This window comes from Schistocerca gregaria, chromosome X (assembly GCF_023897955.1).
Source record: "Schistocerca gregaria isolate iqSchGreg1 chromosome X, iqSchGreg1.2, whole genome shotgun sequence".
In the NCBI taxonomy this organism is placed as follows: Eukaryota; Metazoa; Arthropoda; class Insecta; order Orthoptera; family Acrididae; genus Schistocerca; species Schistocerca gregaria.
The window spans coordinates 640,547,655-640,562,198 of NC_064931.1; the positions used below are offsets into that span (position 1 = coordinate 640,547,655).

Sequence of the window (14,544 nt, forward strand, 5' to 3'; positions counted from 1 at the left end):
ATCAGTTAGCAATTGACTTGAGCACACCACCAGTCTCTTGATAAATTTACTTTCTACCCCAAAACTGTATTTATGAGAATTACTTCAATAATACCAAGCAGAATCCTTATGAATTTCAAAACAAAATTTTTGATATAAGAGATGTTACTTATCAACTTTTCAAACAGGCTACAAAGCATTCTTATAATTCTAAAAAATGATAAGATATCTGCTACGACCTTTCTCAGTTAATATTTATCATTTATGGCACAAATTTTAATATGGTCTCTGCCACTAAAGATAATTCAGCAAAGGAATCAAGTATGCACTCTCAGTGATTTTATTCTGCTGCTGAGTAGCTCTGTTGTACACAAGATGTATGGCGAATTTTGAGAATCATATTTTACTCACCTGTATTTTTACAGGAAAAAAAAGAAATGATTTGAAATTCACTTACTTGATCTTATCATATATAAACAGAGTGGTATCTCCCCTTTTGTAGGTTCTGGAACACCCACAACTGCAGCATCTCCCACATCAGGATGGCTGAGAACCACATCCTCAAGAGCAGCAGTGGACATCCTGTGCCCTGCTACATTTATTACATCATCATCACGAGCTGTTACATACACATAGCCATTTTCATCAATGTATCCAGCATCCATGGTGTCATAATAACCCTGAAAATCAAAAGTATTAGATAACATGGATGTTTCAGAGGTTTAAACTGTTTAACATAAAATGTATTTGCATGTACAGAATAGAATTTATTTACTGTGATAGTCTATAATGGACTAATAGCTGATCAAATATTAATTTTTTGGCTTCAAATATCTTAACATTACAGTTTTTAATTGAAAGACATGACATAGGTGCAGGGTGAACGGCATCACTTATAAAGATGTACAGTACAAGAGAAGGAGGCAATTCAACAGTGTATTATTTTGACTAAACATGGGAGAATCATAATCATTTCAGAAATATTGCTAAAAAATAAGATGTGGTGCTGGCAGTTTGAAAGTCCCCATAGCAAATGGTTCTTGGATAATTACTCTGTATGCTGGCTGTATTTCTCATTTTATTCATGAGAGTAAAATTGTATTTAGGTGTAAGAAAAACAGTAGTGACTACCATTCAGAAATGAATGGTGTCAGTTTTAAGGAGAAGCTTACTGAAAAATTTATGCTTCAGAGTCAGTCACTAATGTACCATAGCAGTTATAATTCAACTGTTACAGAAAAAATGCCAAGTACAAACACCAGAAATGTGGATGTTATGCTCTGGCTTAAAAATAAAAATGTTCCACAAAGTATATACCAGAGTCATGCTGAATTCCTGCAGCTTGTTAATTCATACAAGGCAAGTGACAGAACATACAAATTTGACTCTCTTGTATATGAATGTGGTCACACAGGTTAGTGTGTACCTACATATCGCCATCAGTACAACCGGATGGAATTAATTTGGGCACAGCTTAAATGTTATGTGTTAGAGGGGGTGATGGATGTGTGGCATGGGGGAGGGGGGGGGGATTCAAGATAACAGACATTGAATTGCCTGTACATGAAGCAATAGACAAATAGACAACATTCCCCCTTCAGCATGGGTACACTGTGTGTGTGTGACATACTGAAAAGCTTCACGAAGCAGACTTTGATAGGAGGTGAAGATGGATAAAAGCCTTGAACCTTCCATCATTAATTTTACAGTCAGAAGGTTTGGGCACTCTCAGATAGCGGTGATAATGGTATTACAATGTAGATACTTTGGTTTTAAAGACTTGTGGCTTACAAAATGCGTTAGCATATCAATTGCATTCCAGGCATGTGAGAATTTCCTAACCTTGATTGATTAGGAATTAATATCCAATGAAGTATGCAGTCTATAATGTTCAACATATTGTCAAGGAGAAGTTAAGAGTTTACCAGTGCATAGTATGCTCTAATAAATTATGAGACTGCAGCCAGATAAATTAGTCAAAAACTCTGATACTTTACCAAGCAAACCCATGTCACCTTCAAGGCAAAAACTGGAGAAATGACTTAAAATGATAGGAAGTGTTACCTGTCAAGTTATCAGTGCTTTTCAACATTTTCAGTTACAATTCCCACACATTTTTTTGAAAAAAGATGGTTAATTGTTTGCCTGTTCAATGGACCATAAATGTGGTCTCTCAATGTTAAATTGAAGGAGTTAATGTCTGGAGACAGAAAAGATGTTAAACACATCCACATACAGGTATTATGCACATTTTTAAGAAATTCTATGGAGTAGAAGCAGTTGTCAAGCAAATATAATCATTTAGGTTTGTGTTTGAAGTTGATTTTGTTGTGTATTACATTTTTATAATACAGTCCAACTTGCAATAAATGACAGTTACTGCAACCAGTTTCAGAGTCCTTGTCATTAGACAATCATCATTTTGAGAAAAATTGTAGTTGATGTCTTCACAAAACTGCATCAGCTGTTCTCACCTTTTGACATCACATAATGTTGGCTATAGAGATTTCTGTCATGTAGATGATTTATTAAAATGAGATTGAAAATTTATTAGTCACCCTCATGGACCAGAATGTATAAAATGCTGTACTGTAGGCAAATGAACATGAATGTTGTCCACTGCAACACAGTTTGGCAGTATAGAGATTGTTTGTCCACTCTGCCACCACACGTGGGCCGACCTCATCCTCTCCAAGCTTCCCTGACACCCCACGTCTATGCATGCAAGCACCATCCTACATGATTGGGGGGTATATTTAATTTTACCTCTTTGTGCATTATCAAGATAAATTACACCAAAAATCATGGTGTGCTTACAGCATGTCTTTATCAACACAGTAGTGTGGAATGAGAATTCAACACAATCATAGCAGCTGTAACCACAACTTTTACACATGTGAAGTTCTATATGTAGAATGAAGAAATTGTAATATTTATGGATTGTCAAAGTGGATGTGGCCTCTTTAATACTTATAAAACCTAACTGTTTATCACTGACATTTATTTTCTGCACAATTACTTTTTGTTGTACATCACTTTCTCATTTATGCAAAAATGAGAGGGATACATTGTTTATTAGTTGTACTTTGTCTCCTTTTTTGTGAAGTGGGTTGATAAAAGCATATTAAAGAATACCTTGGACACTACCAGTATGAAAGTATTAATAACATAACACAGGCAAAAAACCTTAAAGAACGTAGTGCCAAAGGTATGTTTGTAGGTTTCCATACCTCAGTCAGTAAACACAAACCCCTTATAGGATCACCTTGTTGTCTTCCTATCTGTCTATTAAGATAAATTCCCCTCAGTAACAGGTGAAGGTATTAAGCTGGAATTTATGTTAGATACTAAAGTTTATGGTTTTTTGGTGGTGTAAAACATTTAAGCTTCTAAGTCAATACTGTTAAAAGATACAGCCATTTATGTCACAATTTTTGATATTCACAAACTCACTCACCAAAACCTACAGATGAACTATCTGTTGATCCTGTGGTCAAGCAATAAAGCAAGCACCTGGAAACTGGGAGGTTGTGGAATCAAATGTTGGTTGGAGCACAGATTTTTCAGTGTTCATTTTGCTCTAGCCTTTCATTTTAACCTAGCTTTTACTTATCAATGCTATGAGAAGTCACCAGAAACAACACATAGTTTGGATGGTATATTAAACCGTATATCCCCTTTCCCTGGTTGGATAACTAGGGGAAGTTAGGGACACACAAGCTGCCAAAGTGATGTCCAATAGAAAGACTTACACCAGGCCACAGAGCCACACAGAATTATTATCATTATCATTATTATGTGAGTCCTACTCACTTTTATTTGTTTTTTTACTATCATTATTTTTATTTTTAATTTTTTTTTGTCTGGAGGATATACAAGCTAAACCAAATGGATGGTGAAACAAGCACTGAGGGTATGCTGCAAGGCCCTGCATGAATCAAGAGAATAAAGTCTTTGTTCCATGATTCACAGAAATCTTTTTCAAGTGGATGTTACTTCATCTCTATAATACTGAGAAATTTATCTGCATAAAGATAACATAACATATGTTCTGATAGTTCTGCTCATAAAAAAAATGTGTAAACAAATATGGCCCTGTATTCGTTAAGAAATAATTTGGGGCCTTTTTGAAGATTTTCATAGTAACTGAATTTTGTGTTGATTTGGATAAACTGTTTATAATCCTTTATTGTGCATTTTGCATGAAAATTCACACTAGGAATAGTTAATAGAAAGTATTTACCATAATATTTTTAAGTGAGAATGCATTGTTGACACACATTCTAAAAACATAAGAGAGGACCACTGAAAATGGCACTGGCTGCATCTAGACATATGATTGCTCAATTTGGTGGAAGTGTGCCACTGGTGAAGGGGCCAGCTACTTGGTTGGGGACATTGGAGATACCAGTGCAGAATGATCCAAAGGTGCGAGCCCAACCTGCCACAGAATTTATGGTGGCTGTGAAGGATTGTGGGAAGGCACCTGTGGACTGAGGCTAGAAGCCACATCATTCAGTGGCTGAAACCCCAGTCCAGACTGTGGGGCCAGGACCAAACCACCAATCAGGGCCACACCAGTGGGCATTGGTGGGACTGCATGAGCAGATGGAGCAGGGGAGCAGGGTGTGGGGCTGGTGACTATGGAGCATCATGGCCAGACTTTGATCCCTCACTGATGTAGAAACTCAAAAAGTGTGTCAAGGCATTGTCCGTTGAGGAGTCCATGAAGTACTTCTTCATTTGAACCTTGACCATGTGGTTGAGATGTTCAGACCCAGTTAGACTGTGGTCAAAAGGAGGAGCAGTCATGTGATGACTGCCTTGAGAGGCACAGAAATCGTGGAAGGCCTAAGGCACAATCTGTGAATCATTAACTGTCACAAGCATATAAGGACCACTATCCATCACAAGCAAATAAGGAAATCCTTCAGTAGAGACAGAGAGAGAGAGAGAGAGAGAGAGAGAGAGAGAGAGAGAGAGAGAGAGAGAGAGGGGGAAATATTGGGAGGGGGAGGGGAGGGGGGGGGGCTAGCACTTGGGGCATGTGACCCTGACATGGTGCACAAACCAGTATCTGCAAGATGGGAGCATGGAGTGCTGCTGTCACTGTGGTGGTTGTTGTTTGTTGGGTGCTGTGACATGTGCACAAGTCATGTGGCTGATCACAGGTAGCATCTGGTGACCAGCCTTCACAAATGCTGTTGGTGGAATATTGGAAGTGTAGTGCACTGGCAGCCTGGTGCAATGGTGTGTATCCAAATATTAGGTACAGAATTATAGCAAGATGTACATAAAATAACTAAAATTACATTAAAGGAATACAAAAAATTCTGGCAGGCATCCATAAAAATGTGCCAAGGTTAAGATGGTTAGTTTTATATGTTAAACACACAACAGTGTTCTTTAAATAGGTGCTAGAACACAGTTCTTTGTCTCCTCAGTTTGCATTCTTCGAATTGTACTATGACATGATCATTCAGTCCTTTTTTTGGTATAATTTTGAAATCTATTATAAAAGGATCCCCTGTTATGTTGAAAAATGTGACTTTGCTCCAAATGATCATTATTTTGAACAAACATGCAACTGAAAATTAACCAAGGCATAAAGGAAAATAAATCTCATTTAAGAACCAAAAAAGTCTTAATTTGTATTCATTTCAAGCCAATCTCTATTGGACAAAAAGGACTTTATGTACAGAAATCATTGTATATACAACATATTCAATATTACATTTTGACCACTTTCCTTATTCCTGAATATAAAATACACCAGAAATGTGTTGACTGATAGAATGCATTTTAAACTATTAAGATTACATTCAACGTTCATGTTCAGTAGTGGATTAATTTGCATACATGTTTTCAAAAGTGAATAAGGTAATGCTTGATTGGGAAGGGAGTAGTTTCACACATCTTTTAATAATTGCTACTGAATTCATGTTATCTGCTCACCTGCTTACACCTGCATCCACCAGGTGTGACATTTGACAACTGTCACACCTGGCAGATGCATGGCATAAAATCAATGATTTCTTCAATGATAGTTTCAGGGCATTACAGAGTAGCTGAGTCAATGGAATACTTTTCTATGACACAGTCAACAAACATTATATGATGTATTATACCACAGTATTTTTTGAGGACATATTTATTTTTAATCTTACTAGTAAATCAGTTTTTTTACATTAGTTAAGGAAAAAAAAGTTCAGTTGAAAATTATATTTGGAGAATAACTTACAGGAAATTTTGTGAAGTATACTTGCTTGAACCTGTCATCAGCTTTGTATAAGGTGGACATTGTACCAGGTGGTAAAGGTAGCTTGCACACAATGCGACCCAGTTCATTCCTGTCTGATTCAGTACCATCATGCCGTAAAATGTGAACTGCATTCAGATAAATACAGAACTATAAGTGAAAGTAAATGAAAATTTTAACAAAACATTTATGAATTACATGGTTTATTAGGCATTAAGTACTAACTGAAAATTACATATAATGTAGATAATTTAATGTTATATTGATAAATACAAAGATTTATGACAATAAGTTTAGTTAAGAGTATCTGAGACACAGGCACAATTGTCACTCCAGAATTGAAATTGAACTCAGTTAGTTCTGAAGATCTGTACACAAACTCATCATGTCGTTAATGATATAAAACTAATTATACTCAGAATTTCTGTAACTCTTTATGTTTTGGTGGGTATTAGTGATCTGTTAAGTGGTGCAAAAGAAGAGTAATAGAACAATTTCAATTTGTAAGCTTTGAACTGTGAAACATGCTATTAATATTTTTTTTTTGTTATGTCTCAGAACATTTAATCTGGGGATGATATGATTCATTAACTTCAAAGATGCATAATTTATACCTTTCTGTATCAGATTAAATACTGACTATTGGAGATCATATTAATTCCTAGTCTCATATATGTGGAATCTGCTGTTGTTTCCAACATAACATGAGAGTACATTGAACAGTGCACTAAGTAAAAAAAGTGGATTTCCATAACTTTGTTTGTACCACTGAAAAAAAAACCAAACTATATCTACTTCTTTGTGCATGGTCATTCCACTTTTGATGCATTTTACAGTAAGTAGATAATAACGATTGTAAACTTGCCATCAAATCCAGGAAAAGGCATTCCTGCTGAGTACATTGGTGGTTTTGTACTATGACCATATCCAACACATGTTGCAGTTATTGAATGGCCAGTTTCTGTCTGCCACCAATGGTTAAGTATTGGAACCTGTTGATAGAGAAAAGTGTATACATGTTGGTTTACAATAGAATTTAACAAATATGACAGCATACATAACTTAACCAGACGTAAATGTATATGAATATGTCACACAGAGAAGTGTTTATAATGTACATCATTATTAAGAGAAGAAAATATTTGCCACTCATCACTGATATTATAGTGGGTTTTCCAGCATGAAGATTGTATCCTGGATGTGGTATAGAGTTAGAATCAGTGACAGCTCCATCTACAGGGTGAGTCACCTAATGTTACCGCTGGATATATTTTGTAAACCACATCAAATACTGATGAACCGATTCCACAGACCAAACGTGAGGAGAGGGGCTAGTGTAATTGTTTAATAGTTTAATACAAACTATACAAAAATGCGTGGAAGTATGTTTTTTAACACAAACCCTTTTTTTAAATGGAACCACATTAGTTTTGTTAGCACATCTGAACATATAAACAAATATGTAATCAGTGCCATTTGTTGCATTGTAAAATGTTAATTACATCCAGAGATATTGTAACCTAAAGTTGACGCTTGAAACCTCTGACGTTCAGTTGCGTGTTGTAACAAACACGGGCCACGGTCAGCGAGCAGCATCTGAAGGGACATGTTTACAATGATGACCGTGTTTACGAGTGTAGCTGTAGTGCACTGTTGTGGTTTGGTCTAGCTGTCGTAGTGTCCGCATGTAGTGCTTGCAGCTATTGTTATTCTGCATTCATCTCTGCACGCAGACCAACTGTAGTACACTGTGTTACCAGACATATGTGATAGTGTAGTGTTGTAGGAACTGTGACCATGATGTATTCAAACTCTGAAAAGGCGGAGATGATACTCATCTATGGCGAGTGTCGACAAAATGCAGCTGAAGCCTGCAGGGTGTATGCAGAACGGTACCCGGACAGAGAGCATCCACTGTGCCGCACATTGCAAAACATCTACCGCCAACTGTATGCAACAGGTATGGTCGTAGCATGCAAACGGGTGCATAACAGGCCCATCACAGGAGAAGCGGGTGCAGTTGGTGTGTTATTCATGCTGTTGCCATGAACCCACACATGAGCACAGGGGACATTGCGAGAGCCGGTGGACTGAGTCAAAGTAGTGTCATGTGCATACTGCATCATCACCGCTTTCACTCATTTCATGTGTCGCTACATCAGCAATTACATGGTGATGACTTTAATCATCGAGAATTGAATTCTGTCAATGGGCATTAACAGAGAATGCGTTGCAGTTCTACCTGTTTACCGATGAAGCGGGTTTCACAAACCATGGGGCAGTGAATCTACGGAACATGCATTACTGGTCCGTGGACAATCCTCGCTGGCTCAGACAGGTAGAGCGGCAGCAACTGTGGGCTGTAAATGTATGGTGCGGAGTCACTGGTGACCACCTCATTGGTCCTCAATTCATTGCAGGGGCCCAAACAGCTGCAACATACAATGTGTTTCTACAGAATGATCTGCCAACGTTGCTCGAAAATGTCCCACTGGAAACGCGTCAGCGTATGTGGTATCAGCATGATGGTGCACCTGCACATTCCGCAATTAACACTAGGCTGACCATTGACAGGATGTCCGACGGCTGTTTCATAGGACATGGAGGACGCATAAATTGGTCAGCCCGTTCTCCTGATCTTACACCTCTGGACTTCTTTCTGTGGGGTACGTTAAAGGAGAATATGTACCGTTATGTGCCTACAACCCCAGAGGATGCCTGCAACATTACACCAGATGTATTGCGGTGCATACGACATTCATTACGCCAGAGATTGCAATTGTGTGCAGCAAATGATGGCCACCACATTGAACATCTATTTGCCTGACATGTTGGGACACACTCTATTCCGCTCTGTAATTGAAAATGGAAACCACATGTGTACGTGTACCTCACCCCTCATGGTAATGTACATGGGCGTCAGTGAAAAAGACCAATAAAAAGGTGTTAGCATGTGGACATAATGTGCTGTTCCAGTCTCTTCTGTACCTAAGGTCCATCACCATTCCCTTTGGCTCTCTACGTAATTCGGTGCTCTCCGATACTCAAAGTTCTACCATTCTTAGCCCAAATGGCAAAGTATGGCCATTCTGTTCACCCACATGGTGCCGACTTGTAAAAATGGGTTCCGATACAGAACAGTGAAGGGGAGGAGGGGGGGGGGGGGTTGTGGAGAGCGGAAGTGGTATATGATGACAGCACATTCTATAGTTCATTCATTTCTAAAAGATTTTTTTCAGTGGGCTACCTGAATTTGTTCGATCCAACTGCACCCTGCACCCTCACCCCTCCCCTTCCCCCACCACCACATTCTTCCAAAATCTATTTATGCTCTTGTAATACTATAATAATTAAGTCATGAATTAACTGCACAATTACATATTAAAATATGCATGAATTTGAGCACTATTAAATGGCGAAACATGTACAATCAAAGGAAAACATGCAATATCAGCATTCCACCTTCATTGTGATGCATTTTATTTTATTTGAAAAGAATGCACAACAACCAGTTTTTACAAATTCTCAACTGAGCGAGGTAGCTCTGTGGCTTGAGGTGCTGAGCTAGCAACCCCTAGATTCGGAAGATGAGGTGGTCTGAATCCATCTGCCGACAGCCTTGAAAGTCAATTTCGATGGTTCCCCATTTTCAGTTTAGGCAAATGCAGTGGTTGATCCCTTACTATAGGCCACAGCCAATTCCTTCCAAACTCCTTTCTTTCCTGACAGATTCCAGTTACTGTAAAGAAGCAGCCCCTCTGCTTAAATGAAAAGAGCTGCATCAAAGGTAAAACAAACTTCCCTTTGGAAACTTCTGGCACTAAAAGCCATATATATACTTTGGAAAATGACTGGCAATTGTCATTTTGTACTATGTATCTGTGCATAAAGTTGGCTTAGTTGTGGAATGATGATACATCATGTCTTCAAGTTTCACTGCAAAAATGATGTTCTATTGTAAATAATATCCTTGGAACAGTGAGTCTAACTGTCACAACTCTAATGTACTTGTCGGTAAACATGATATATGCCACAATGTATGTTGTAAATCATAGACGAGTTTATTAAAATCAAAGGCTGCATAACAGTATTCTCATAGATGACACTCAATTATGAGTTTGCATATGTTAGAAGTCTAGTCAAAATTAATGCATGAATCTGTGTTAAGATCCCAAAACTATAGCTCATAGTATTTACGTATTATATTTTGTTTTATCAATAAATTTGGTTGCTATAGTTTCAAGCTGACTATTGAAATAATAATTTTAAAAAGTGTTGATCACTTAAGGAAACTGAAGAATTTTGATGAAATGAAAAATACTTTAAAAAATTTGGGACTGAATTAAGAAACATGGGATGCTTTGATGTGCTGAACAAATTTTGACTTGACTTCAGGTAAGTCATAAATTTAAGTACAAGATTGTAGTAGGAGAAAGACAGCTATTGTCAAAAGAGACTGAAACCTGTTTAACTTTATAAGTTATTCAATTCAATGTTAAACTACTTCTGCTCTGTGATGGTGAACCTTATCTTAGAAGACTGAATTGTGTTTTGTTAGTTTATAACAAGCAGATTTAACCGAATAACTGAAGGAACTTTTTAATGACATATACTATAAAATATAATGTATTGCCCAGAAATACTATACAAAATTATTATACAACAGTATAATCAGCTATGTATTAACATAGTGTACTTTGATTTGTTCAATAAGTGACCCATTCATTGTGTTCTGCATATCTCACAACAAAAGAGAGCTTTGAGGGCACTTGATCAAGCAACATATAAATTTCCTTAAGGCACAAGTGTTAAAAACTGTATTATCAGTATAGTTTATCATAATATCGTTACACTTCTGTAAACTATTTATGATCATCAAAATAGAGTTTAACATTGTAAAATTATAGGGAACTTCTTTAAGGTCCAAGCATAGAGGTAATGAATATATGGCACTGAAACTGCCAGAAGCTGGTCAAAGATAGCATCTAAGGATATAAAATACCAGTAGCTACCGAAAATCAATAACAAATTCATGAGGTCGCTTTCCTATGAAAGTGATGTAGCCACAAGCATTGTATGGAGCAAAGATAATCTCAAACAATACAACAAATGAGGGGTGGCAGAACACCAGGAATAGTACAGGATTAAGTCTGAATTTTGAGAGGCCCGCATACTGGCTAAACAGCCGTTTAGCTTGAGGAGGAAGATCAGAGAGGCTATAGAAATAGCCACGTGATCCAACAACATGAATAGAGCAAATGGTTACCTACTCTCAGCATCTTGGCTGCCAGCAGTGATAGGTTTTCAGAAGGACAGCTCTCGCAAAGCAACAGGCACGCAGTGGGTCACAGTGGCGGAGGGTACACAGAGTGCTGACGCACCCTAGACAATACTAGGCAGTTAGTATACAGCACTACACTGCACTCACCACACAATTTACTATTTGCCAATTTCCACCAATGGGAAGCAATAAAGGAAACCTTAATGGAAAACGTCTATTTCCGCCAATGTCAAGACACGTTGCTACGACTAATAAAAGAGCACCTAATACCCTTCCTCCTCACCCTCAAATCCAATGACAACATTCTTCCACAGTATATAAGTAATGAAACTAGCATTCATTCAGCAGTTAGCAATACACCCTGAGGGAGGTGTCTTGCAATAATCACCAAAATGTTGGAATTTTATAGTTGACAATGCGGTCACCAACCCAGAAGAATTTTATTGACTGACCAAAGATAATCAGTTTAGAAAATTTCCAACCTGGTGTAAGACCTTTTAAATGCTGTTGGTGTTAAAATAAGTTGTTAAAAGACAACTAATACCAATAACTGTGACTGAAGTGTTGAAAGAAAATTTAGCAACAGTAAATTTTGAGGAATCTGAGGAGGTCTTGAATGACAAAGTGTGGAGTGGAAAAGAAATGAATGGAAACAACAGATTTGCATACAAGCTTGTGGGTGGCCATGTTTAATTACTGGAGAAATAATTTACTAGATTCACAAAGGTACCCACAATAATTATGGGATATAAGTATGAAAGGTGACAAACAATACAAACCATTGTGTGACAATGCAATTTTAAACAGTGACAGTCTTAAATAAGTGTTTCATAGAGTTTTTGTGGCATCAGATTTGTATTCATTATTGAAATTTCTATGACTTCCATACACCAACCTACTGGGATTCTGTCATCAAGGAAGCCACTGAGATCAGAATGTGTAACAACTGTAACCAGGACAGTGGCTACATATTGAGCAGTACATGGAAACAGATATGCAATTTTGAAAGGTGACAGAAAAATCAGCTGAGTCATCCATCACCTACTGAAATCAGCATTGTTACCAATGTCCTTTAGTCACAGACATTGATATAATCTTTAGTATTATATGTAAGTTCCATGACTTTGTGATGTCAGCATGACGTAATTTGGCCAATTAAAGAAAGTGCCTAATGACCTACTGAAATTTCCTCACAATGGTGATGTTGAGAGTTGTCAGAAACTCCAGACTGAAAACATATCTTAAGTGGCAAGAACTCTGGGAAGCATATATTTGCAAACAATTTTGCTAAGACCAAACCAGAAAAGGAAATGGATGGCAAGATGTGCAGATGCAAATACCTACATCAATATATGTACTTTGCAAGCCACTTTCTATCATGTGGTGGATAGTACTACCAGTAATCTTATTGTTTCCTCTTTTTTGTACTGTCTTGAATGCTGCAAGAGAATATCACTCTGTGGAAGACTATATGATTGTGAAAATATACATAGGAATCTCTTTCTTCCTTTCATATAAATTTATTGCCAAAAAAGAAATAAACTACCTGAGTTGCGACTACTTTGGGAAGAGCACCTTTAGCCCAAGAGACTCACAGAAACACAGACAGATGCTGCTTTTGCAGCACTGACAGCCAAGGTTATGATCCCAACACAATGTTTAGCAGGTCAGACTCAAGTAAACATAAAACTAAAATTTGAATCAGATAATTGCTCCTCCTTACTTTTTGTGTCAGTGGTTTGTCTGCAGATAACAAAGGGAGCAAGCACTTCATCTGTCAATATTTATTGTTCTAGAATTAAGGAATGTGAATTATCTGAAGGGTAGGGTAAGTAGAAATCTAGAACTGTTTTCTGATGATGCTGTAGTATATGGGAAAGTATCATTGTTGAATGTGTGTAGAAGGATACAGGATGACTTAGACAGAATTTTCATTTGATGTGATAAATGGTATCTTGCTCTTAATGTAGAAAAATGTATGCTAATATAGATGAGTAGGACAAACAATTCTGTCATGTATGAGTACAGTATATGTGGGGTACTGCTTGACACAGTCATGTCAATTAAATACCTAGATGTAACATTGCAAAGCAATATGAAATGGAAGGTAGTAGGGTAGGTAATATGGAAGGTAGCAGGGAAGTCGAACAGTTGACTTTGCGTTACTGGGAGAGTCTTAGGAAAGTGTAGCCCACCTACAAAGGAAACCACATATAGGATACTTGTGCAACACATTCTTGAGTACTGCTTGAGAGTTCGGGATCCCCACCAGGTTGGATTAAAGGAAGACACTGAAGCAAATCAAGGAGACACTAGTTAGTTAGTTTCATGTACTATGGATTATTTTGCATGATGAACTGTAATGATGAGGACTGAGTCGTTTTACATTTACATCACAAATTAATTTGTAAACATGGCTACATGTTGAACACTTACGGCATTATTTATTTCTTTTGAACATATGCAGATATGAGTTAGTAATTCCTACTCACCACCTTTTATACATTACTATAATAGAAATCCTTCTACAGAATAGAAGGAGTTTTCAAGGAGAAACTTTTTTAGTTTGTTTCATAATTTTACTTTTCTGCCTGTCAGACATTTCATATCACTGAGTAAGTGGTCAAAAATTTTAGTTGCAGCATTATGCACTCCCTTTTTGTACTAAGGACAACCTTAATGTGCAGTGATGAATGTCATTTTTCCTTCTGGTATTGAAATTATGTACATCATTGTTTCTTTTGAACTGCAGTGGATTAGCTACAACAAACTTCATGAAGGGAATAAATAAACTGTGAACTACTAGTCAGAATGCCCAACTCCATTAACAGATATCTACTAGATGATTGTAGGTGAGCACCACATGCTATTCTTACAACATGGTTTTGAGCAACGTAGACTTCCTTTCTTAAAGATGAGTTACCCCAGAACATTATTCCATATGACATTACTGAATGAAAATATGTAAAATGTGCAAATGTGGCTGGACTAAGTTCTTTTATGAGTTCCAAACAGTGCTTTGTTC

At 37.3% G+C, this 14,544-nt stretch overlaps 1 protein-coding gene across 1 annotated transcript in view; it reads right to left on the reverse strand.

The window, feature by feature from the left end:
• Nucleotides 1-14,544, reverse strand: part of LOC126298220 (acyl-CoA synthetase short-chain family member 3, mitochondrial) — a 335,348-nt gene that overhangs the window by 39,812 nt on the left and 280,992 nt on the right. The window contains exons 10-12 of the mRNA XM_049989525.1: nucleotides 7,104-7,230; nucleotides 6,221-6,366; nucleotides 437-659 (exon numbers count right to left, since the gene is read on the reverse strand). Of these exons, the coding sequence (XP_049845482.1) occupies nucleotides 437-659; nucleotides 6,221-6,366; nucleotides 7,104-7,230 (496 nt within the window). The remainder of the gene's footprint in view (nucleotides 1-436; nucleotides 660-6,220; nucleotides 6,367-7,103; nucleotides 7,231-14,544) is intronic.